Here is a 26,717-nt window from a genome sequence, read left to right on the forward strand (position 1 = left end):
ATACAAAAAAATAAAACACACACTTTTTATTATAGTAATAATTGCAGTTTACTCCCAAATTACCCCTAACCCCCCCCCAGATTACCCGTAACCACCGCAGGTTGCCCGTAACCACCGCACGTTGCCCATAACCACCCCAGGTTGTCCGTAATCACGTCAGATTGCACGTAACCCCCCAGATTACCCGTAACCACCGCACGTTGCCCGTAACCACCGCATGTTGCCCGTAACCACCGCACGTTGCCTGTAACCACCACACGTTGCCCGTAACCACCGCACGTTGCCAGTGACCCCCTCCAGATTGTCCGTAATCACCCCAGATTGCCTGTAACCACCCCAAATTACATGTAACCACCCCAGATTAGCTATAAGCACTTCACTCTATCCGTAACAATTCTAGATTGTCTGTAACCCCCCCAGGTTGCCCGTAACGACCCCAGATTGCCCGTAATCATGCCAGATTACATGTAACCCCCCAGATTGCACGCAACCACCGCAGGTTGCCTCTGACCACCGCACCTTGCCTCTGACCACCGCACGTCGCCTCTGACCACCGCACGTCGCCTCTGACCACCGCACGTCGCCTCTGACCACCGCACGTCGCCTTTGACCACCGCACGTCGCCTATGACCACCGCACGTCACCTATGACCACCGCACCTTGCCTCTGAACACTGCACCTTGCCTCTAACCACCCCAAATTGCCAGTGACCCCCTCCAGATTGCCCATAACCACGCCAGATTACAGGTACCCACCTCAGATTACCTATTAGCACTTCAGTTTATCCGTAACCACAGCAGGTTGCCTGTAACCACCCCAGATTGTCCGTAACCACCCCAGATTGTCCGTAACCACCCCAGATTGTCCATAACCACCGCACGTTGCCAGTGACCCCCTCCAGATTGTCCGTAATCACCCCAGATTGCCTGTAACCACCCTAAATTACATGTAACCACCCCAGATTAGCTATAAGCACTTCACTCTATCCGTAACAATTCTAGATTGTCTGTAACCCCCCCAGGTTGCCCGTAACCACCCCAGGTTGCCCGTAATCATGCCAGATTACATGTAACCCCCCAGATTGCACGCAACCACCGCATGTTGCCTCTGACCACCGCACGTCGCCTCTGACCACCGCACGTCGCCTCTGACCACCGCACGTCGCCTCAGACCACCGCACGTCGCCTCAGACCACCGCACGTCGCCTCAGACCACCGCACGTCGCCTCTGAACACTGCACCTTGCCTCTAACCACCCCAAATTGCCAGTGACCCCCTCCAGATTGCCCGTAACCACGCCAGATTACAGGTACCCACCTCAGATTACCTATTAGCACTTCAGTTTATCCGTAACCACAGCAGGTTGCCTGTAACCACCCCAGATTGTCCGTAACCACCCCAGATTGTCCGTAACCACCCCAGATTGTCCATAACCACCCCAGATTGTCCGTAACCACCCCACGTTGCCCGTAACCACAGCAGGTTGCCTGTAACCACCCTAGATTGTCTGTAACCACCCCAGGTTGCCCGTAACCACCCCAGGTTGTCCGTAACCACCCCAGATTGTCCGTAACCACCCCAGATTGTCCGCAACCACCCCAGATTGTCCGTAACCACCCCAGATTGTCCGCAACCACCCCAGATTGTCCGTAACCACAGCAGGTTGCCTGTAACCATACCAGATTGTCTGTAACCACAGCAGGTTGTCCGTATTCACCCCACGTTGCCCGTAACCACCCCAGGTTGCCTCTAACCACCCCAGGTTGCCTGTAACCACCCCAGGTTGTCGTAACCACAGCAGGTTGCCTGTGACCACCCCATGTTGACCGTATCCACCCCAGATTATCTGTAACCACCCCAGATTACCCGTAACCACCCCAGATTACCCGTAACCACCCCAGACTGCCCGTAACCACCTCAGACTGCCCGTAACCACCTCAGACTGCCCGTAACCACCTCTAGATTACCCGGAACCACCCCAGACTGTCCGTAACCACCCCACATTACCTGTAATCTAATTTTTTTTATTGTATTTTAGTAACTGCGCTATTCTAATAACTGTTACTAGCTGCGGTTTTGCTCCAGCAAATTGGCGCTCCTTCCCTTCTGAGCCCTGCTGTGTGCCCATACAGTGGTTTATGCCCACATACGGGGTACCGTTGTACTCAGGAGAACCTGCGTTACAGATTTTGGGGTATATTTTTTCTCCTGTTCCTCGTGAAATTGAGAAATTTCAAACTAAAGGAACATATTATTGGAAAAATTCGAGTTTTTCATTTTTACTGTCTACTTTTGAATACTTTCCTCTAATACCTGTGGGGTCAAAATGCTCACCACATACCAAGATGAATTCTTTGAGGGGTGCACTTTCCAAAATGGGGTGACTTATGGCGAGATTTTACTCCGCTGGCACTACAGGGGCACTGCAAACCCACCTGGCGCTCAGAAACTTCTTCAGCAAAATCTGCATTGAAAAAGCTAATTGGCGCTCCTTTCCTTCTGAGCCCTGCTGTGTGCCCATGCAGTGGTTTATGCTCACATATGAGGTACCTTTTTACTCAGGAGAACCTGCGTTACAAATTTTGGGGTACTTTTTTTCTCTTTTTCCTCGTGAAATTGAAAAATTTTAAACTAAACGAACATATTATTGGAAAAAATTAGAGTTTTTCATTTTTACTGTCTACTTTTGAATACTTTCCTCTAACACCTGTGGGGTCAAATTGCTCATCCTACCCGAAGATGAATTCTTTGAGGGGTGTACTTTCCAAAATGGGGTGACTTATGTTTTTTTTTCTCTCTGCTGACACTACAGGGGCTCTGCAAATGCACCTGGCGCTCAGAAACTTCTTCAGCAAAATCTGCAATGGAAAAGCCAATTGGCGCTCCTTCCCTTCTGAGCCCCGCTGTGTGCCCATGCAGTGGTTTACGCCCACATATGGGGTACCGTAGTACTCAAGAGAACCCGTGTTACAAATTTTGGGGTGCTTTTTCTCTCATGTTCCTTTTGAAAATGAGAAACTTTAATCTAAATGTATATATTATTGGAAAATTTTAATTTTTCATTTTTTTACGGCCTAATGGTGAATACTTTCCTCCAGCCCCTGTAGGGTTAAAATGCTCATTATACCCCTAGATTAATTCTTTAAGGTGTCTAGTTTCCAAAATGGGGTCACTTATGGGGGTTTCCAGTATACAAACCTCCTAAATCAACTTAAAATAAGAACTGGTCCCTAAAAAAATCAGTTTTGGAAACTTTCACGAAAATGTGGTAATTTGCTGATAAATTTCTAAGCCCCGTAACACCCTAAAAAAGTAAAATATGTTTATGAAATGAAGCCAGAATAAAGAGGACATATTGGTAATGTGACTTAGTAACTAATTTATGTAATACAACTTTCTTTTTTTAGAAGCAGAGAATTTCAAAGTTCATAAAATGCTAATTTTAAAATTTTTCATGATATTTTGATGTTTTTCACAAAAAACACACAAAGTAGTGACCAAATTTTGCCACTAATATAAAGTGCCATATGTGACGAAAAAACAATCTCAGAATCGCTAGCATACGTTAAAGCATCACTGAGCTATAAGCGCATAAAGTGAGACAGGTCAGATTTTGAAAAATGAGCCTGGTCTTTTAGGTGCAAATAGGCTTGGTCTTGAAGGGGTTAATGTATGCTAGCGATTCTGAGATTGTTTCTTCGAAACATATGGTACTTTATGTTAGTGGCAAAATTTGGTCACTGTCTTGTGTGTTTTTTGTGAAAAACATCAAAATATCATGAAAAATTTGCACTTTATGAACTTTGAAATTCTTTGCTTCAAAAAAAGAAAGTCACATGACAAAAATTAGTCACATTATCAATATGTCCTCTTTATTCTGGCTTCATTTCGTAAACATATTTCACTTTTTTAGGGTGTTACGGGGCTTAGAAATGAACAAACCAGCAAATTATCAAATTTTCATGAAATTTCCAAAACTGATTTTTTTTAGGGACCAGTTCTTTTTTTTAAGTTGATTTAGGAGGCTTGTATACTGGACACCCCCAGACACCTTAAATAATTAATCTAGGGGTATAATGAGCATTTTAACCCTACAGGGTCTGGAGGAATGTATTCACAATTAGGCCAGAAAAAAAATGGAAAATAGAAATTTTCCAATAATATATTTGTTAAGATTAAAGTATCTCAATTTTCACAAACCGCAAGTTTTGTAACTCAGGTTCTCCTGAGTACAACGGTACCCCATATGTGGGCGTAAACCACTGTATGGGCTTACAGCGGGGCTCAGAAGGGAAGGAGCGCCAACTAGCATTTCTAGTTCTGATTTTTCTGAAGAAGTTTCTGAGCGCCAGGTGTGTTTGTAGAGCCCCTGTAGTGTCAGCAGAATAGAAACCCCCAGAAGTCACCCCATTTTGGAAAGTATACCCCTCAAAAAATACATCTTGGGGTGTGGTGACCATCTTCACCCCACAGGTATTAGAGGAAAGTATTCAAAAAAAGATAGTAACAATGAAAAAAATAGAATTTTTCCAATAATATGTTTAATTTGAAATTTCTCAATTTCACGAGAAACAGGAGAAAACTCACCCCAATATTTGTAACTCAGCTTCTCCTGAGTAGAACGGGACTGAGCCCACACTCTGCCCCAACCCCTCAGCGACCTCTGGTAGCTGAGAGGAGGGGGCTGCGGGCATTACCGACACTGCTGCACTATTCTGCACCATCACCATAAAGAACTGATGGCAGCAGTATAGAGCCCATTAGTGATTGCCGTAAAAATCTGTATCGGCGGTCACTAATAACATAATACATGTATTCTCTGGGTCACTACGGTTACGGCGATACCACATTTGTGTAGGTTTTTTTAACTATTACCGCTTTGAGCAATAGAAACTATCTTCCTAACAAAAACCCACAAAAACTGTCGCCACATTGCAAGATCCATAGCGTTCTTATCTTTTGCGCGACAGAGCTGGTTTGGGGCTTAATTTTTGCGGGAAGATCTGTAGTTTCTATTGATATGAAGTTTTATATGTATATGACTTTTTGATCTCTTTTATGACGTATTTTCTAAAGTGGATTGATAAAATACAGCTATTCTGGTACTGTTTTTTTTTTTTTTTTTTTTTACAGCGTGTGTCGTGCGATATAATCATACCACGATACCAAATATGTATAGGATTTGTGTTTTTGATCACTTTTATGTAATGTTTTATAGTGTATGGGGAATGTAATGCATTTTTATTATTGGGGGGCTGGGGGGGGGAGTTGTGTTTGGTGCACATTTATTTCACTTTTTTTTACTTTTACACTAGTGTTCATTACTGTACACTAGTGTAAAATACTTAGATCACTGATACAATACATTGCAGTACCTAATGTACTGCAATGTATTGTATCATGCCTCATGACAGGCAATAGCCACGGCCACCCCTGTCAGCATAAGGCATCTCCATGGTGACCCCGGGGACCTTCATTAGGACCCCGGATCACCATGGAGACCACCAGGACACCGGACGGCGGCGCGGGTCATCGCGATCGCGTAAGTGACCCACGGCGACCAGGGCCGGCGTTAGGGGGGGGCAAGCAGGGCAAATGCCTAGGGCCCCCATCCCCCAGGGGCCCCCTACCGCAGTTCCAGTGGAGAGGAGAGCACGGACAGCGTCCTCCAGCGTCTGGCAGTGATCCCCGGCTGCTGCTATCAGGGGTCACGCAGAGGCTGCAGGACGCTGGGCTCCGTGTCTGCTCCCCCTCCCCCTCCCTCCAGCTCCTCTCACTGCACGTGACTTCCTGCTCTGGTGTGGAGCTGTCGGGACGATGGAGGAGAGGGCTGCAGGGTGAGGATGACAGCCTGCTGCTGCAAGGAGCATGAGGGGGATTTACCACTACAACCAGCATGCTAGAGGGAGTAAGTATACTGTATATGTAGTGTGTAATGTGTATAATGCATGAATGTAGTGTGTGTTACATGTCCTGTGTATAGTGTGTGGGCTGGATGGTTTGTATCTGTATAATGTGTTTTCGTGGGTGTGTGAGTGTGTATATATATATATATATATATATATATATATATATATATAATGGTGTGTGTGTGTGTGTATTAGCACTGCTGACTCCAAGTGTTGAGGTGAATACACTGTACATAGGAGCTGCAGCCATTCTCCGGCCTCATCAGTCCTATGTAATTGCTGCAGCTCCTATGTATAGTGTATGATGACATCACCAAGGCAATACGGTGTATTTTATTGAGAAAAAAAATAAGGTGGTATTCAGTCCTTAGGTGGTGGTCACTGTATGGCGGTAATATTGGTCTGTATATAGTGTCATTATGCAGTGGTCACTCTTTGGCATTAATATTGATCTGTATATAGCATATATACTGTATATAGTCATTACTGCCATAGATTGACTACCACATAATGACACTATACAGACCAATATTACCGCCATACAGTGACCACCACATAATGACTCTATATACACACTATATACAGACCAATAGTACAACCATAGAGTGATCGCCACATAATGTTGGTCTGTATATAGTGTGTATATAGAGTCATTATACAGGGGTCAGTCTATGGCAGTAATTTTGGTCTGTATATAGAGTCATTATGCAGTGGTCACTCTATGGCGGTAATATTGGTCTGTATATAGAGTGTATATAGAGCCATTATACAGGGGTCAGCCTATTTCAATAATATTGGTCTGTATATAGAGCCATTATACAGAGCCATTATACAGGGGTCAGCCTATTTCAATAATATTGGTCTGTATATAGAGTCATTATGCAGTGGTCAATCTATGGCGGTAATATTGGTCTGTATATAGTGTGTATATAGAGTTATTATGTGGTGGTCAGTCTATGGCGGTAATATTGGTCTGTATATAGCGTATATATAGAGTTATTACTGCCATAGATTGACTGCTACATAATGACTCTATATATACACTATATACAGACCAATAGTACAGCCATAGGGTGACAGCCACATAATATTGGTCTGTATACAGTGTATATAGAGTCATTTATTATACAGTGGTCAGTCTATAGCGGTAATATTGGTCTGTATATAGTGTATATAGAGTCATTATGGGGCGGTCACTTTATGGTGGTAATATTGGCCTATATATAGTGTGTTTTCTTCAATAACGGTATGGAGGTAATATTTGGTCCTGATTAAAGTGATTTTTTTTAATTAATTTTTTTAAAGCAATTCATATAAATAGTTCTTGTGTTTACACCACTAGCGGCAGTCCTGACATGTAACGGCAGTCCTGACATTTAGCGGCTGTCCTGGCATGTAGCGGCAGTCCTGGCATGTAGCGGCAGTCCTGGCATGTAGTGGCAGTCCTGGCATTTAGCGGCAGTCCTGGCATGTAGCGGCAGTCCTGGCATGTAGCGGCAGTCCTGGCATGTAGCGGCAGTCCCAGAATGTAGCGGCAGTCCTGACATGTAGGGGCAGTCCCAGAATGTAACGGCAGTCCTGACATGTAGGGGCAGTCCTGGCATGTAGGGGCAGTCCTGGCATGTAGGGGCAGTCCTGGCATTTAGCGGCAGTCCTGGCATGTAGCGGCAGTCCTGGCATGTAGCGGCAGTCCTGGCATGTAGCGGCGGTCCTGACATGTAGGGGCAGTCCCGACATGTAGGGGCAGTCCCGACATGTAGGGGCGGTCCCGACATGTAGGAGCAGTCCCGAAATGTAGCGGCGGTCCCGGCATGTAGCGGCAGTCCCGGCATGTAACCTTCTGAACTGAGTAAGGGCCCTAATACATGGAGCGAATATTGTCCGAATCAGGATGCTATCGCTCTGTGAGGACACTGGGGAACGTGATCAGGTAGTATATATCACAGACACGGCCTGAGGACACCGGGGAACGTGATCAGGTAGTATATATCTTTATTGTTTACTATATACAGCAAGGATTGCACACACATCACTAATGATATACTGTATATATACACATAGGGGGAGATTTATCAATCATGGTGTAAAGTGAAACTGGCACAGTTGCCCCTAGCAACCAATCAGATTCCACCTTTCATCACTCAGATTCTAAGTAGGTGGAATCTGATTGGTTGCTAGGGGCAACTGAGCCAGTTCTTCTTTACACCAGTTTGATAAATCTCCTCCATAGCTTTTGCTGTAGGAGGCTCTCTAAGCGAGCTCCATTCTACCAGATTGGCGCTCACTTCTGCAGAATATCAGGCCGTGTAATACGGCCTTAAAAGTGGCCGTACGCTTCTAATAACTGCTGGCTGACCAATCCTTCAGCTGACAATTATCTGTCCCATCCGGTCCCGTCCTCCCCATACACAGAAATTTGGCACATCTGAGTTTTCCTGTGTTTTCTATAAGAGGGGAAAGCCATAGCCATACAGATCTGATGGCGGCTTATCTCTCTTAGAACAAAGAGGTTGGGCATTGATTTTCCATCAAGCTCGACCCCCTATGTCCACTGATATCATCTGTCAGAGGACTGTCCAGAGAGCCCCATACACCTTACACTGATGGCCGAACCCACCACGAGCAACAGGTACCACCAACAAAAGAGTAAAATGTATGGGGACCTTAAATTGTTGCTAAAATATTTCAGCATTTGGGGCCCCACCTTTAACTCTGCCCAGGGCCACATCTAGTCTAAAACCGGCCCTGACGGCGACGACCGACACCATGGCTTGACAGCGGCATTTAACGGGTTAAACTGCTCGGAGCGGAGAATCCTCCGCTCCGGGCAGTTTCAGGGGGGGGGGGGGTCAGCTGTCACACTAACCGCTGACACCCCGCTTTGCTGCCCCGTTAAAAGGCGTACGCATCGGAATAAAGCCCATTAGTGGCCACCGTTAAAAAGCAGCACGGCGGTCACTAAGGGGTTAATAAAAACAACCCATGTTTAACAGTACTTATGAGTAGTGTTGATCGTACAGTTCTAGAAAAGTTAAGTTGAAGCCGAACATTTCGATTTTCTCAAACTCTAACCGAACCAAACTTTTACTGTTCGTTGGAGTTAGTGTTCATGTAAAGTTCGAGCTCCTTTTTGCCATCAGTGCAGAGCACATAGAAGTGTCAGAAATGTCATTGCTGAGGTGTAGGGGTCTCATTGGCTGCTAAAATCACATGACCATCTCATATATATATATATATATATATATATATATATATATATATCACTGTCATTTGTTCTGGGCGCCAACTTCTGCTCACTCACTATGCTGTATAGACTGCTCTCTGTCTGCTTGCATGCGGTTATTTAGCTTAGTTAGCTAGTTAGTTAGTGGGGTGTTTAGCAAGCTTAGGGACAAGCTTAGGGACTTAGGGTGAAGCGTAGACTTAGATAGCATTTTCCTCTCCATAGACAGCAATACTTGGGTTTGGTAAAGCTGGATGACCTCCATTATTTTCTTATTCACACTCAGTTTCCAAAAGTCCATTTTTGCCAGTTTTTATTGCTGAATAATAGTATAAAATAGATGTCTTCCCATCTATCATACGCATCAATCAATCATACATAGGGGTTGCTTAGTTAAAAATTCATTTTTGTCAGTTTTGGGGGTGAAATACTGTTCAAATATACAGTGTGTTATTGTTTTATATATATTGTAGACATGTCACTTGAGAAGTGTTCGAGGGGGTGTACATCTCAGCGAGGTTGATACACACGGTGAGATGGCAAGTCCAGGAGGGATCTGTTGCTCAGCAGTGCTATGCTGCTGAGCGATTATTTATTATTGCCGGGCCTGGATTTACATGGAATGGCAGGTAGGTTTTCGTAGTGGGACTTGCCATTCCCTTCCCCCGATCCAGTTTGGGTGTTGTGATCAGGTGTGCTCTGATGAGCCTGAAAAAGGTAAAAGCTCTGCAGAGCTGCAGGTGGTTGCTCTCAGCCAGGAGTGATCAGCCAGTGTGTTTTGGTGGAAGCTGCAGTACGAATGCAGCCACTGCTGGAGCTAATATACACCCTGCGGTATCCAGGTGAAAGACGCTGTGTTATAGTGTCAGATAGGTGAGAAGACCTGTTAGTAAGCGCCCAGACGGGCAAGACCTTTTTGTTTGTTTTTGTTCTAAAAAGTACGGTGTTGCTGTATTTCTGTTTGCTGGACTGTTTATGCTGCAAATAAACGCCAAGCTGTTATTCTATAAGTCCAAGTCTGATGTGAACTGTGTCCAAACACACCATCCCCGGGAAGATCCCTACAATTGGTGCTGCGGAGCGGGCAAAACGGTTGCTAGGGGCAACGGTGTGCATCAACTTGGCTACAGCTGCTTATGTCCTGGGTGAAGGCTGCTGCTTCACTCCAAAAACAGTCAAGCAACATGGAGGAGATGATGAAGCAGTTAATGCAAGTGAGTCTGCAACAGCAACAGGCTCTGACAGACGCTAACCTGCGCCATGAGCAAGCAATGTGTTATGGTCAGTATGGCATAGGCAGTCTGACAAGACACGGACAGTGAGCCCTGAGCTGACCCCACCAACTGACCCTGCCTACTTGCCACGGACGGCCCTAAATGGCCCGGACAGGACAACCACAGAGTCGGTCCCTACACTGAATAGGTGCGACACACAAAGCACGAACAGACAAACAAAACACAATAAGAGGTGTCAGACAAACCAGGTCAGCAACAGTCGAGCGGCGAAGTACAAAAACAGCAGACAGGAGAATAGTCGAGGTCAGATGCAGAAGGTCCAGAATACAGAGATCAGAGTAACTAAACAGGGAGGCGAGTGAACTCTAAGGGTATATTCACACGAACGGTCTCGCAGCGAGATTCTCCTGGCAGTTCCCACAAACTATATTCTCGCTGCGAGCCCGGCAGGTCCTGGCAGTTCCCACAAACTATATACTCGCTGCGGTCTGAACGACCGCAGCGAGTATGTAATTCTGCCGCCCTTAACCCCTTCTGCTCCCGCCCGGCTCCCCCGCTGTAAGCATACATTACCTGTCCTCGCTGCACGGGTTCGGCGTCCTGCTCTCCCGTCCGGCCAATCAGTGGCTGCGGCTGGGCAACACACTGATTGGCCGAGCGGGAGAGCAGGACGCTGGACCCGTGCAGCGAGGACAGGTAATGTATGCTTACAGCGGGGGAGCCGGGCGGAGCAGAAGGGGTTAAGGGCGGCAGCATTACATACTCGCTGCGGTCGTTCAGACCGCAGCGAGTATATAGTTTGTGGGAACTGCCAGGACCTGCCGGGCTCGCAGCGAGAATCTCGCTCCGAGACCGTTCGTGTTAATATACCCTAATAGTCAGCAGGGAAGAAAGAAACTTGCTGCTTTTTATCTAGGATCAGAGACTGGGTCCAGCAGATGATTGGACCAGCCCTGATCCCAGCAGCAAGTTCAGCTGAGAAGATCAAGCAGAGCAGTAACCCCTGCACTGCCAGGAGTCTGCCAGGAAAAGCGGGTGTGGCTGGCAAATACAACACAATTCAGACAGTGTAAAAAAAAAAACACAGACAAACTCAGCGCTTCCTTGACCACCGAGGTCATATTCCAAACACAATGGCTCAACAACAGAAACTTATTGAGCACCTGATAGCAAAGCAAGAGGCGCCTGCAGGTGCTAATCCACACCCGGTGGCAGCAGCCGCTCCAGAGACTTTGTCCGTGAGAAGAGCTGTGCAGCGTGCGCTGCAAAAGATGACTGCTGATGACGATGTTGAGGCCTACTTAACTGTCTTTGAGCGTGTGGCTGAGTGAGAGAAGTTACCACTGAGTGGGCCGAGGTCATTGCTCCCTATTTAACAGGGGAACCTCAAAAGGCCTACTATGACCTCAGTGAGCAAGAGGTCAAGGACTATCCTCGGCTAAGAGCAGAGATACTTGCCCGACTAGGAGTTACTGCCGCTGTCCGTGCCCGGAGGGTACGCAACTGGAGCTACAGTCTGGACAAGTCAGCAAGGTCCCAGATGTATGACCTTATTTATCTGGCAAGAAAATGGTTGGAGCCAGACACCTCTACTCCTGCACAAATCCTAGAGAAAGTCGTGATGGATCGCTACCTTCGAGCACTTCCTGCAGATCTGCAACGCTTGGTGGGACAAGGTGACACAGCAGGAAGTGTGACACAGCCTCCTCCTGCTTCCCGATCGTATATAGGGAAAGTGGGGGGAGGCAGAGAAGGCATGACGTCCAGGGACGTCATGTTGCAGAATGGCACTGCTTTTCATGACGTCCCTGGACGTCATATTGGGGGAAGGGGTTAAAATCTCACACCTACGTACCTCTGTATATCATCCCCAGACAGACGGGTTAGTGGAGAGGTTTAATAAAACCCTGAAACATATGTTAAAGAAAGTAGAGGAAAAAGATGGTCGTGATTGGGATCACTTACTACCTTACCTGATGTTTGCTATTAGGGAAGTGCCCCAAGCGTCCATGGGGTTCTCTCCCTTCGAGTTGGTCTATGGTCGTCACCCTAGGGGTTTATTGGATATAGCGAAAGAGACATGGGAAAGTGAGTCCACCCCATACAAGAGTGTTATTGAGCATGTAGCACAAATGCAGGACCGTATAGCCACTGTAATGCCCCTAGTAAGGGAACACCTCCAGAGGGTGCAAGAGGGCCAAAGCAGAATTTACAATCGTTCTGCAAGAATCAGGACATTCAGCCCAGGTGACCGGGTACCCATACTTGTTCCCCCTGTAGAAAGTAAATTCTTGGCGAAGTGGCAAGGTTCCTATGAAATTGTAGAAAAGATCAGTGAGGTAAACTACAAGGTGCACCAACCAGGTAGAAGGAAGCCTTTCCAAGTGTATCACATAAACTTGATCAAACCCTGGAAAGACAGGGAATCCTTGGTGGCGACAAACACTGTTAATAATTTGTCACAACCAACCCCTCCGGTCAAGATCGGTGATACTCTATCAGTGTCACAGAAGCAGGAGGTTAAGGAATTTTTGCAGAAAAATAAGTTTTCTGACCTTCCAGGGCGTACGCATCTCATTTATCATCACATTGAAACTGAGCCTAGAAGCAGAGTAAACCTCAAGCCCTATAGGATACCAGAAGCACGGAGGGAGGCGGTGTCAGCCGAGGTAAAACGTATGCTTGACCTAGGAGTCATTGAGGTGTCACAGAGAGTTTTGTAATGATTTCAGAAAGTTAAATGAGATCTCCAAGTTCGATGCCTACCCCATGCCCAGGGTAGATGAGTTGATTGAAAGGATGGGTAATGCCAGGTACATAACCACCCTCGATCTCACTAAGGGCTACTGGCAGATCCCACTTACTCCTGAGGCTAGAGGACTGCATTCTCCACCCCTGATGGGCTCTTCCAATATGTAGTGATGCCATTCGGGTTACATGGAGCCCCTGCCACTTTTCAGAGGTTGATGGACTTGATTCTGCGACCACATCGTGATTACTCCGCTGCCTACCTCGATGATGTGGTCATTTTTAGCCCTGATTGGGAAAGTCACCTCTGTAAGGTCCAGGCGGTGTTAGATGCCATAAGTGATGCGGGGTTAACCATCAATGCAGAGAAGTGTGCATTAGCCTTAGAGGAGGCCAAATACCTGGGCTACATTATTGGAAGGGGGTTAATCAAACCACAGCTAAATAAAATTGAGGCAATACAGAATTGGCCTAAACCCCTCACAAAGAAACAGGTCAGAGCTTTTCTGGGTATTACGGACTATTACCGTAGGTTTGTACCGACCTTTGCCACAGTTGCCGCCCCGCTAACTGACCTGACAAAGGGTTCGAAGTCTGCAATGGTGACATGGACTCCAGAGGCCGAGAAGGCTTTTCAAAGCCTTAAGTCTGCCTTGTGCCAACAACCTGTGCTAGTTACCCCTGACTTTAGGCGAGAGTTTCTAGTACAAACAGATGCCTCTAACACAGGGTTAGGTGCCGTCCTCTCACAGGTCGTGAATGGCGAGGAGAACCCGGTGATGTACTTGAGTAGGAAGCTATCCCCGGACGAGAAAAACTACGCCATTGTGGAGCGAGAGTGTCTGGCAGTGAAGTGGGCCCTAGAGTCCCTGAGGTATTAATTGCTAGGCAGGAAATTCAAGTTAGTGACAGACCATGCCCCCCTAACATGGATGAAGCTTAACAAAGAGAAAAACGCAAGGGTGACTAGATGGTTTCTGTCCCTACAAAACTTCAATTTCACTGTGGAACACAGGCCAGGAAAGTTACAGGCAAATGCTGACACCTTATCATGGGTACACTGTCTGTGGGGACAAAATGCTCAGCCCTCCGGTCTGAAAAAGAGGGGGGGGGGGGGGGGGCGTATGTAGACATGTCACGGGAGAAGTGCTCGAGGGGGTGTACATCTCACCCAGGTTACTACATACGGTGAGATGGTAAGTCCAGGATGGATCTGTTGCTCAGCAGTGTTATGCTGCTGAGTTGTTATTTATTTTTACCGGGCCTGGATTTACATGGAATGGCAGGTAGGTTTTGGTAGTGGGACTTGCCATTCTCTTCCCCCGATCCAGTTTGGGTGTTGTGATCAGGTGTGCTCTGATGAGCCTGAAAAAGGTAAAAGCTCTGCAGAGCTGCAGGTGGTTGCTCTCAGCCAGGAGTAAACAGCCAGTGTGTTTGCTGGAGCTAATATACACCATGCGATATCCAGGTGAAAGACGCTGTGTAAGGGTATAAACCCACACACCGTGTACGCAGCTTATTTACTGCTGCGATACGCAGCAGATTAGATCTAAATAACTGAACACAGCATCAAATCTAAACCATCAAATCTGCTGCGTATTTGTTGCGTATCTGCTGCGTATATGGTGTGTGGGTTTGTACCCTTATAGTGTCAGATAGGGGAAGAAACCTGTTAGTAAGCGCCCAGACGGGCAAGACCTTTTTGTTTGTTTTGTTCTCAAAAGCACAGTGTTGCTGTATTTCTGTTTGCTGGACTGTTTATGCTGCAAATAAACGCCAAGCTGTTATTCTATAAGTCCAAGTCTGATGTGAACTGTCTCCAAACACACCATCCCCCGGGAAGATCCCTACAATATATATATATATTATATATATATATATATATATATATATATATATATATATAAAACCAGGAAATAGAGTTCTCTCTGTTGCTAAAACTTTCTCAATTGCAAAAAGTGTAATTTTCACACGGGTATCCCCCCCAAAATAAATTTTTGCATTAATAGCTTTTCATCTTTCCAATATCAAAGCTGGGTGACCTCCATTATACTGACTACTATACAAGATGCTAGGAAAGCTGGGTGACTGCCATTATACTGACTACTATACAAGATGCTAGGAAAGCTGGGTGACTGCCATTATACTGACTACTATACAAGATTTTGGGAAAGCTGGGTGACCGCCATTGTACTGCCTACTTTACAAGATGCTAGGAAAGCTGGGTGACCGCCATTATACTGACTACTATACAAGATGCTAGGAAAGCTGGGTGACCGCCATTATACTGACTACTATACAAGATGCTAGGAAAGCTGGGTGACCGCCATTATACTGACTACTATACAAGATGCTAGGAAAGCTGGGTGACCGCCATTATACTGACTACTATACAAGATGCTAGGAAAGCTGGGTAACCGCCATTATACTTCAAACTATACATGATGCTAGGAAAGCTGGGTGTCCGCCATCGTACTGACTACTATACAAGATATTAGGAAAGCTGGGTGACCCCATTTTATAAGATGCTATGAAAGCTGGGTGAATGCCATTGTCAATGAATGGAAACACCCAGTAGCCTTGTTTTCTGTCAATAAATGGAAACACACAGCGAGCTTGTTTGCTGTCACTGAATGAAAACACCCAGTAACCTTGTTTGCAGTCAATAAATGGAAACAACCAGTAACCTAGTTTGCTGTAACTGAATGCAAACACCCAGTAACCTTGTTTGCTGTCAATGAATGGAAACACCCTGTGTCCGTGTTTGCTATCACTGAGTGGAAACACCCAGCAACCTTGTTTGCTGTCACTGAATGCAAGCACCCAGTAACCTTGTTTGCTGTCAATGAATGGAAACACCCAGTTACCTTGTTTGCTGTCAATGAATGGAAACACCCAGTAGCCTTGTTTGGCGTCAATAAATGGAAACACCCAGTTTCCTTGTTTGCTGTCACTGAGTGGAAACACCCAGCGACCTTGTTTGCTGTCACTGAATGCAAACACCCAGTACCCTAGTTTGCTGTCACTGAATGCAAACACCCAGTCTCCTTGTTTGCTTTCACTGATTGAAAACACACAGTAGCCTATTTTGCTGTCACTGAATGAAAACACACAGTTACGTTGCTTGCTGTCACTGAATGGAAATACCCAGTAACTTTGTTTGCTGTCAATGAATGGAAACACCCAGTACTCATTTGCTGTCAATGAATGGAAACACACAGTAGCCTTGTTTGCTGTCACTAAATGCAAACACCCAGTAACCTATTTGGCTGTCACTGAATGCAAACACCCAGTAAACTTATTTGCTGTCACTGATTGAAAACACCCAGTATCCTGTTTTGCTGTCACTGAATGGAAACACACAGTAACCTTGCTTTTTGTCAATGAATGGAAACACCCAGTACTCTTGTTTGCTGTCAACGAATACCTTACTACCTCAACTATGCTACGTCACTGCCGCCTCAACTCTGCTATGTCACTCTCTCAACTCTGCTACCTCAGTTATCCATTGAAAGGAATAAAGAATTTTACCCTATTAATTTTTTTTTCTGTCATTCTTAGAGCCAAATTTTCTTCACTAATGGTGTGTTTACACAGGCAGATTTATCTGACAGATTTTGGAAGCCAAATCCAGGAGCAGACTGTAGACAGGGAACAGGTGATAAAGTATTTAAGACTGAGATTTCTCCTGTTTTTAAATCCATTCCTGGCTTTGGCATCCAAAATCTGACAGATAAATCTGTGTGTGTAAACGCACTATAAGTTGTTCCATGTATCCAGTTTACTCTTCTGGATGGTAATTCCAGCTTCTCCTCACCTGTATAGGTGTCAAAATTAACCCGAACATCTCCCATTGACTTTAATGGGGTTTGAGTTTGAGTCGAACCTCGAACCGCACACCACTACTGTTCGAGGTTCGACTCGAACTTGAACATTTTACTGTTTGCTCATCACTACTTATGAGCTGCTATATGTCCTGCAGGAAGTGGTTCAGACACAGAGCTCTCTTCTGCCACCTCTATCCATGTCAGAAACTCTCCAGAGCAGTAGCAAATCCCCATAGCAAACCTTTACTGCTCTGGACAGTTCCTGACATGAACAGAGGTGGCAGCAGAGAGCCTTAAGCGTTGGATGTCCATGCATGATGGGAATTGTGGGTTTGTAACAGCTGGAGGGCATTAGGTTCCCCCTCCACGACCTGAGGGTTTTTATGGAAATGATAGGACGGTGACTATTCCAAGTGTTTATACAGATCATTTTAGTGGCAATTCTCTGGAAGCAATAAGGAACTTCTGATGGGCTGATAACTTATATAGATGGTTTCAGCTGACAGGAAGGAGGACTCCATGTTCATACACATCAGCACATTCTCATAGATCTACAAATCATCAGCTGCAGAGAAATACAATAGTTTCCAAAAATAGAGTCCAAAAGACAAAGGATTAAAGATGCAAATAAAGGTACAAAGATAGACTAGACAATCTCATGGTATAGTAGATTGTAAATTAAATGTAAGACTAGGAAATAGAGAACTAGACTAAACAGCTTCATATTCATATGATACTGGTGGCAGAGATTTATCACTGTGGCCGTGAAGGTCTTTCCAGGTAGCTTTGTCCTTATGGTTCAAAGGTCCACCAGTCAGCTGCAAAACCGAAAAAACACTGGTAAAGTTTTACTTAAAGGGGCACTCCAGAGAAGAATAATTGCTTTCAAATCAACTGGTGTCAGAACGCGATACAGATTTGTAACTTAAAAATCTCGTCATCCAGTACTTATCAGCTGCTGTATGTCCTGCAGGCAGTGGTGTATTCTTTCCAGTCTGACACAGTGCTATCTGCTGCCACCTCTGTCCATGTCAGGAACTGTCCGGAGCAGGAGCAAATCCCCATAGGAAACCTTTCCTGCTCTGAACAGTTCCTGACATCGACAGAGGTGGCAGCAGAGAGCACTGTGTCAGACTGGAAGACTGGAAATTTTTAAAGGGGTTATCCAGCGAAAAGGGTTTTCTTTCAAATGAACGGGTTTCAGAAAGTTATATAGATTTGTTATTTACTTCTATTTAAAAATCTCGTCTTCCATAGTTATCATCTGTATTGAGAGGTTTTCTATGGGGGGGATTTGCTGCTGCTTTGGACAGTTCCTGACATGGACAGAGTTGGCAGCAGAGAGCACTTCGTCAGCCTGAAAAGAAAACAACATTTCCTGCAGGACATACAGCAGCTGATAAGTATGGGAAGACTCGAGATTTTTAAATAGAAGTAAATAAAAAAAAAAATAGAAAATAGAATTCATTTACATTCGTATTGTTTTTTTTGCACCAGTTAATTTGAAAATATTTTTTTTTCTTGCCAGTGTACTCCTTTGACAATGTAAATTGCAATTACACAGTGGGACACAGTACTGACACTCTTATTGAGCTGTGTCCATATTATTTAGGGATGAGCGATTCGTTAGGGTCGGCTGGCAGGTTGTCAGGCTGCTGGCTTTGAAGTCCGTGCTGCTCCTTCTAGTCCTGGAAAGGCCTTTGGGCCTTTTTGGATTGGTGGGTGTGAATCAATTACCCTACACCCACATCTAGGGTTTGCTGGGTTTTTTCCTGCTGTACTGACTATTAGTCATCTAAGATGGTGCAACCTGAGCATGCTGCATTTCTTTACAGGTGGCTGAAGAAGTTGGATGCAGCCCTAGGGAGTCCTGGAAAACATGGATACGGCCTATGTCTGTATCCATGTTTTCCAGGACTCTTTACAATAAGTTCCCTCTACTGCCTGATTCATATTGCTCCTCACACACTTACTATACAACCTATAATCTCTCTGCACACAAACAGCAAATAGCCCTGCAAATTACTCCCAAATGCTTTGGTCACCTTTAAACCATATTGGTATTTTAATTGAAGCCGTATGTAAAATGCTTGAAAGGGAAGCCTTCCTTATTTGGGCTCGTGAATGGTTTCCAGAGGTCATTTGTACCCAGTAATAAGGTAAGAAGGCGGCACTCCAAAATAGTGAAAAAATACGGTGGATTTATTCACCCATAATGTGCAATACAACGTTTCAGTTTCTCAATGAAACCTTTTTCAAGCAACACATACACATGTGAAGGAAGGGGCTGGTATTTAAAGTCCATAAGCTCAGCCCATAATCAGTGACATCATAATTACATGATTATATAGACAATCTTCAAAAATACTTACTACAGTGTACAAAATCCCATTTTAAACATAATACAGTGTGAAGTGATAGTGACTATTCATAAAAATAAAGTCCGATCCTATATCAATGCAGTATCGTCCACATAATTCATAATAGGTCCAGCTCATATACATTAAAGGGTTAATGGAGGGAGGCCGTCTCTCTCCCGGTATTTTGAATAAACAAGATGGCTTCAGCGGACGCCTAGCGCTTACAGCGCATGCGCAATCTCCGAATACCGATTGGAAGTGACGGCAGTCGCTCCGTATGGAGAGCGCACGCGCGGTCCCGTGACACTGAATGTGAGTTATGGCGCCCATCCTGACGAGTCCTCTGATTGCACCCCTCCACGCATGAGCAGTGCCTGTGTTTACAAACCGAGATCGACTAGGAACAACACGTGGAGGGGTGCAATCAGAGGACTCGTCAGGATGGGCGTCATAACTCACATTCAGTGTCACGGGACCGCGCGTGCGCTCTCCATACGGAGCGACTGCCGTCACTTCCAATCGGTATTCGGAGATTGCGCATGCGCTGTAAGCGCTAGGCGTCCGCTGAAGCCATCTTGGTTAAGGTCATTGTGTCCCTTAGAGTAAACCAAAAAATTAGTAATAGGCATCGTCCTCTGGTGAAGTAGAAGCGTCCAATTCGGGTCCCCGCCCTCTGTGGGTGTCGCACTCGGGACCTCCGGACTGGTTGATCCCTGATCCTTCCGGCTATCAAAGTCACCTAGACCAGGGTCTTCCCCACTCCACGATGGTAGGACGACATTCCCAATATACAATGTGAACACTGACCAAAACCATTGCGGTTCCATATTATGGCGCCAATCCAAACTGTGTCCATATAAAAAAGAATAGAGCTATATAGCAGGTGAGTGATCGGACTCCATCCATCAATAAAGATCGGGAGGGGGTCGGGCTGTCTGGGCTACTGAAAGTTCCATTCACGGAGCCCAAGGATTTCTTTTTCTTTCCATTTAAGGCCAGGACCAGAGATGTTTGGCTGTTTACCAGCAGTAGTCACACTCCTGTACTTCTCTGGGCAACCATAGGACAGCACCAACTCTTCTCTGCTGTGCCATGACATAGTGCTGGAGGAAGTGAAGCACTGGGGGGAACAAGCTGGCACTGTGCTGGAGAACAATTTAGGGTCTTATTAGACAAAGCTATTTTAATGATTACCACTTAACCCCTAGACGACTAAGGACGTACCGGTACGCCCTGGAAGTCTGTCCCCAGATAACCCTGGGCGTACCGGTATAAGCTGAGCTATGAAACGCTCTCTGGAGTGAGCAGCAGCCCTCACCTCACAGGCAGTGAGCAACCCAGACCTCACCGTTAATGACAGTCTGCGGCGATCGCCGATCAGGAATGACGCAGTGCGATGGCCCTGTAGATAGAAAAATGTAAGTGTTAGAGGTCTTAGAAGGAGAGGAGGAAAAAACAAAAACACAAAAATGAAAATTTGCGCGGTCCACTGGGTCAATTTGGGCTTGGTCCTCAAAGGGTTAAAGGGGTTGTCCAGCGAAAATCTTTTTCTTTCAAATCAACTAATATCAGAAAGTTATACAGATTTGTAATTTACTTCTATTAAAAAATCTAAAGTCTTCCCAAACGTATCAGCTGCTGTAGGAAATTTTGAAATGTAGGAAATGTTTTCTTTTCAGTCTGAAACTTTCTTTTCAGTGCTCTCTTCTGCCACCTCTGGCCGAGACAGGAACTGTCCAGAGCAGGAGAGGTTTTCAGTGGGGATTCATAGAAAACCGAGACAGAGCTCCTGTCTCGGCCAGAGATATCAGCAGAGAGCACCGTGTCAGACTGAAAAGAAAACACCATTTCCTGCATGACATACAGCAGCTGATGCAAGAACCAGCCCTGAGTATGTGGGAGGCGTTAAAATAAAAACAACTGCGCCCCCCACCACAGTATTGCTTTTGGCACCGAGATATTGCTCTATGCTTGTGACACCAACCACTGCTGCTCACCTTCTTTCCTCCATATCTGACTGCGGGGAGGCACATCTTGCTACAAGGGGAATACCTGAGCACAGGAGGCATATCTGGCTGCAGGGACTGTAGGGATCATACCTGGCTACAAGGGGTAGCTCTAGTTACAAGGGGCATCAGCCAAGCATCACAGATATACAGTATGCCGATGAGGGGGAGCGGGGGCCAGTTGAATGTTTATGCCTGGTGATAGTGTGTGTGTTGTAAGGGGGGTCAGTTGTGGTAGTGTGTGTGTCTGTGTGAGGGGGAATACAGTACAGTATAGGACTACTGTACAGTACAGTATGGGTATGGTACAGTACTGTACCTGTACAGTAGTTGCTGAGGGGGGTACAGTATGGAACAGTAAGGGTTACATGCCTGTTTTTTATTCTAGATTGTACTGTAAAGTATACAGTACAGTACAGTGTACAGAAGCAGTATCCCTGGCAGTGTGAATCACTGGTGACAGTGCCCTTGTCCCACCCAAGTCCACCTGGTGAGTACTGTACCGTATAGCCCCTGAGGCAATGTTTCAGTGCTACATACAGCTAGTGCACCACCATCTCCCATCCTTTACAGAGCTGAGGTTGGGGTGCACTATAAAGAATGAGAGAAGTTGGTCCACTACTGAACCTGTAGGGAGTACAGTAAGGGTTACACATTGTTTGTTCGTTCTTCTTCTAGATTGTATACAGTGTACAGCACAGTACAGCATAGTACTCCATCAATACCATCATTATGCCACCCAAAAAACGTGATACAAAGGATGGAAAGAGGAGGAAAAAAATCAGAACAACAATTGAGTTAAAAAAAGAAATTGTTGCCAAGTTTGAGCAAGGTGTACGTGTGTGTGAATTAGTCACTCAGTATGGCATGGCTAAGTCAACAGTATCCACAATACTGAAACAAATAGATGCTATTAAAGAAGCTGACGTAGCCAAAGGAGTAACAACATTAACAAAGCAAAGGCCTCAGACAATGGAGAGATTATTACTGATGTGGATAATTGAAAAACAGGTAGCTGGTGATAGTGTTTCAGAGGCCATGATCAGTCACAAAGCACTGCAAGTGTATGCAGATCTAACTAGAGATACTCCTGGAACAAGTGGTGAAGCTGAAACGTTCAAGGCCAATCACGGCTGGTTTGATAACTTTAAAAAGAGAAGTGGAATTCATAGCGTAGTTAGACATGGTGAGGCTGCCAGTGCCAACAAAGAAGCTGCAGAACAGTTTGCTTCAGAATTTAAAGCATACATAGAAACTGAAGGTTTTGTTCCACAGCAAGTGTTCAACTGTGACGAGACTGGCCTGTTTTAGAAAAAAATGCCGAACAGAACCTACATCACACAAGAGGAAACACATTTGCCAGGGCATAAGCCAATGAAGGATAGATTGACTCTATTGTTGTGTGGGAACACAAGTGGAGACTTAAAGCTGAAGCCATTGCTTGTGTACCATAGCGAAAACCCCAGAGTTTTTAATAAAAACAATGTTATGAAGAGCAAGCTTAATGTAATGTGGAGGGCAAATAATAAAGCATGGGTGACCAGGCAATTTTTTCGTGAATGGGTACATGAAGTCTTTGGTCCATCTGTGAAAAAATATCTTCATGAAAAACAGCTGCCACTGAAAGCACTTCTTATCATGGACAATGCTCCAGCACACCCTCCAGGACTAGAGGACACTCTGATGCAGGACTGCAACTTTATTTCAGTCAAATTTTTGCCACCAAATAATACTCCCCTAATCCAGCCCATGGACCAACAGGTGATATCAAATTTCAAGAAACTCTACACAAAAGCTCTTTTTCAGAGGTGCTTTGAAGTCACATCTGATACTCAGTTGACCCTCCGAGAGTTTTGGAAGGAGCATTTTAACATTCTTCATTGCATAAGACTTATAGACAAGGCTTGGGGTGATGTCTCCTTTCGCACACTGAACTCTGCGTGGAAGAAATTGTGGCCTGATGCTGTAGTAGATAAGGGCACAGAAGGATCAGAATGTAGAGCTGAGCCTGTTGTTGAGGAAATTTTGTCTCTGGGTGAGTCCCTGGGCTTGGAGGTCAATGCTGAAGATGTAGCAGAGTTGGTGGAGGAGCACCGAGATGAGCTCACAACAGAAGAACTGCAGGATCTAGATAAGGAACATCAAGAAATTTTGGCAGAAGAATCTGCAGCTCAAGAAGAGGAGCAAAGGGAAGAAGTTCCCACCTCAGTCCTGAAAGAAATGTGTGGTAAGTGGTCACAAATGCAAAGTTTTTTTGAAAAGCACCACCCTGACAGAGCTGGAACAGACCGTATCCTTAACTTAGTGAATGACCGTATTGTCTCTTACTTTAGAATGATCCTCAAGAAAAGACAAAAGCAGGTTTCCATTGACAGGTTTTTATTGAGACAGCTATGTATACCTCTCGTTGGAGAACCTCCAGCAAAAAGGCAGACAAAAGAGAAGACTCCAGAAAGTGACTTGGCTTCTGACACTTTTGAAGTCCATTCTTCTTCCTCTCACTCTTCTTCAACTCAGTGAATTGCCTGAGGACATTACAGTATAAAAGAAGAAGATCCCTCCTCTTCTCACTCTCCCTCTTTACCATTCACTGATGTTTTGTTGAACATTTGTTGTTTTAAATACAGTTCTGCATACTGTACTGCATAGTACTGTTTGCTGTCTTATTGCATTGAATAAACTGGGCACTTTTCAATGCAAAAAATGAGTGGTGTTTGCTAATTTTTTAGGTGCCGGAACCAATTAAACACATTTACATTGCTTTCTATGGGAAAACACTGCTCGGTTTTTGAACTGCTTGGTTTTCAAACTACCTTCCGGAACCAATTAGGTTCGAAAACCGAGGTACCACTGTATTTAGATACAAGGGGCATACCTAGTTGTATGGGTCATTCCAGGCTACCAAGGCTTATCTTGCTACATGGCGCAAACCTGACTATATGGGGCTTATTTGTTGAAAGGCTAAAGAGAGCACTGCATCTAGCTGCAGGGGGCATTGTATCTGGCTACAATGTAGGTATTATTACTGGCCACGGGGGACATTATTATTGGGAAAGGGGGCATTACTATTGATTATATTGTCTTATATTGGCATTTTTCTAGCTACAAGGTAAATTATTACTCACTACGGGTCATTTTCACTTGCCGTTACTACTGGGACATACAGGTCAGTCATATTGTTAGGGGGGCTTTGATCTGGGAATGAACTGCTGACAAAGACTTTATACAGAGCCTATGACTGCAGTGTGATTTTGACCTTATTTAGTTAATGTCTATAACCAATTTCATTTTTGGCGGTACTTGGCTGGAGCATCTCTAAGGGACAGGAAAAGCACAAACACAAGAGGTTAAGAACCCCTCCCCTTCCCACTCTCACCAGTGCTTTTCCTGTCCCTGTAAGGGCAGGCATGATAGTGTTGGGGTCCATCATGAAGATGAGGTGTCCCTACTGAAGTGAGTTAGGACTGTGTGGCCGTGAGGAGGGAATGGCCGCTGTGCGCACCATATCCCTGAGTGTGACGGGTGGCCGTGCTAGAGATACTGCATGTGGCGGCCTCTGTAGCATCTCCTCTGCCATGGCCTCCAGCTTAGGAAAGGGCATGGGTGCAGTAAGGCCTACTTACGGCTTAGGCCAGCGGTGGGAGGATGCCCGCGGCAGATCTGGAAGTGACGCGTCTCGGGAGCGTCACACACCGGAACTGAACTTCCGGGTGTCTGCATGGTCTTTTTAAAGAATCTGCTCTCACTTCAGGGCTCTGATCTGAGGTCTGTGCCTGGGAACATGGATAGTGGTGCTCCAGCAGACAAGGCCTCTCCTGCAGAGAAGGCTGTCCCAGCAGACAAAGCCCCTCAACCGCAGCCGGCAGTAAGTGTCCCTAATTTGTATGCTAAACTTATAAGGTGAGGGATTGTGTTGTATGTATTTCCCATATTTTCTAATAGCCTTGCACCAGGGGGTGGGCTTTCCTTATGTAGCCTCCTTAAGATTCTGTTTCACTAGCCTGCAATATTTCTAGAACAACTAAAGAAAAAGCTAAAGCCCCTCAAGTCAGAAAATGCATCTGCTGTGGCGCTAGGTTCTCTTCCTCATGCAAGAAAAATATATGTCCCTCCTGTATAGGAGATATTGTAAAGGAAGACAGATCCTCCTTCTTATCTGAAATTAGAGATATGATAAAGGCTGAAATAGCTGCTTCCAGACCTACTCCTACTATTAGGGCCCTATTCCACGGTCCGAGCAGGGCCCGATCAACGATGTAAACGAGCGCTGATCTGCTAGATCGCCGCTCGTTTACTGGGTCTATTTCACGGCCCGATGATCGTTAAGCGAGGGCTGCAGGGACATTGTTACTGATGTCCTTGAAGCCCTTGCAGCATACACTACCTGCAGGGCTTCTCCTCTGCTCTGTCTTCCTCCCCGGGTCCCACGCACTCTAGCTTCAGAATGACCTGTCAGCTGAGAGGCCACTCAGCCAATCACAGCCCGCGGCGGTCCCGGCCTGTGATTGGCTGAGCGCTCTGTCAGCTGACAGGCCACTCTGAAGCTAGAGCGCACGGGACCCAGGGAGGAAGACAGAGCAGAGGAGGAGAGGAGGAGAAGCCCTGCAGGTAATGTATTGTGCTTCTCAAATCGTCGGTTGCCCGCCGCGCACCACTATTCCACCGTAGCGATGCGTGGTGGGGGAACGATGATTTTAGGCCTGGCCCATAAGCGAAATTTGGGGTGCAGGGGGGGCGGTGGCTCCTGGGCCCACACTGGCAGGGGCCCACTGAGGTCTCAGAGGCTTAAAGGGAACCAATCACCGGAAAAACGCATATAGAGCTTTTGAAAGGTGCTGTTAGAGCACACAGCACACTTGCCACACGTGTTTCCATAGCCTCCGTGCCTTCCCCGTGTAAGCCGCAAAGTAACTTTATAAAACTGGCGCCCTGTATGCTAATTACCTGAGGTAGTCACCTGGGCGGTGTTCGGCTAGCAGGTAGTCACTGTCCCCTGGGCGTTCTACCGCGGTAATCACGCCCCTCTGGGCGTGATTCAAATGGCCGAGTAGCTGTGACATTCTGATGCCGGACGCCGCCGCACATGCGCAGTGCAGCCGCTTCAATTCCGGCGGTACTGCGCCTGTGCAGAATAGCCTCGAATAGCCTGTTAGCCGGAGTTCGAGGCTATTCTGCACAGGCGCAGTCCAACCGGAATGAAAGCGGCTGCACTGCGCATGTGCGGCGGCGTCCGGCATCAGTACGTAAGCGCGCCGACGTTGGGCACGGCGCGCTCCCGAGTGACGCCACAGCCACTCAGCCATTTGAATCACGCCCAGAGGGGCGTGATTACAGCGGAAGAACGCCCAGGGGACCGTGACTACCTGCTAGCCGAACACCGCCCAGGTCACTACCTCAGGTAATTAGCATA

General features: G+C 45.9%; 1 protein-coding gene across 1 annotated transcript; it reads left to right on the forward strand.

Moving 5' to 3' along the window:
* Positions 1 to 22,039: 22,039 nt before the first annotated feature.
* LOC138784144 (tigger transposable element-derived protein 1-like) lies at positions 22,040 to 22,618 on the forward strand. Its single transcript, XM_069959657.1, has one exon. It carries the CDS (start codon positions 22,040 to 22,042, stop codon positions 22,616 to 22,618), a length of 579 nt encoding a protein of 192 aa, XP_069815758.1.
* Positions 22,619 to 26,717: the final 4,099 nt, after the last annotated feature.

Source organism: Dendropsophus ebraccatus, chromosome 2, assembly GCF_027789765.1.
Source record: "Dendropsophus ebraccatus isolate aDenEbr1 chromosome 2, aDenEbr1.pat, whole genome shotgun sequence".
NCBI lineage: Eukaryota > Metazoa > Chordata > Amphibia > Anura > Hylidae > Dendropsophus > Dendropsophus ebraccatus.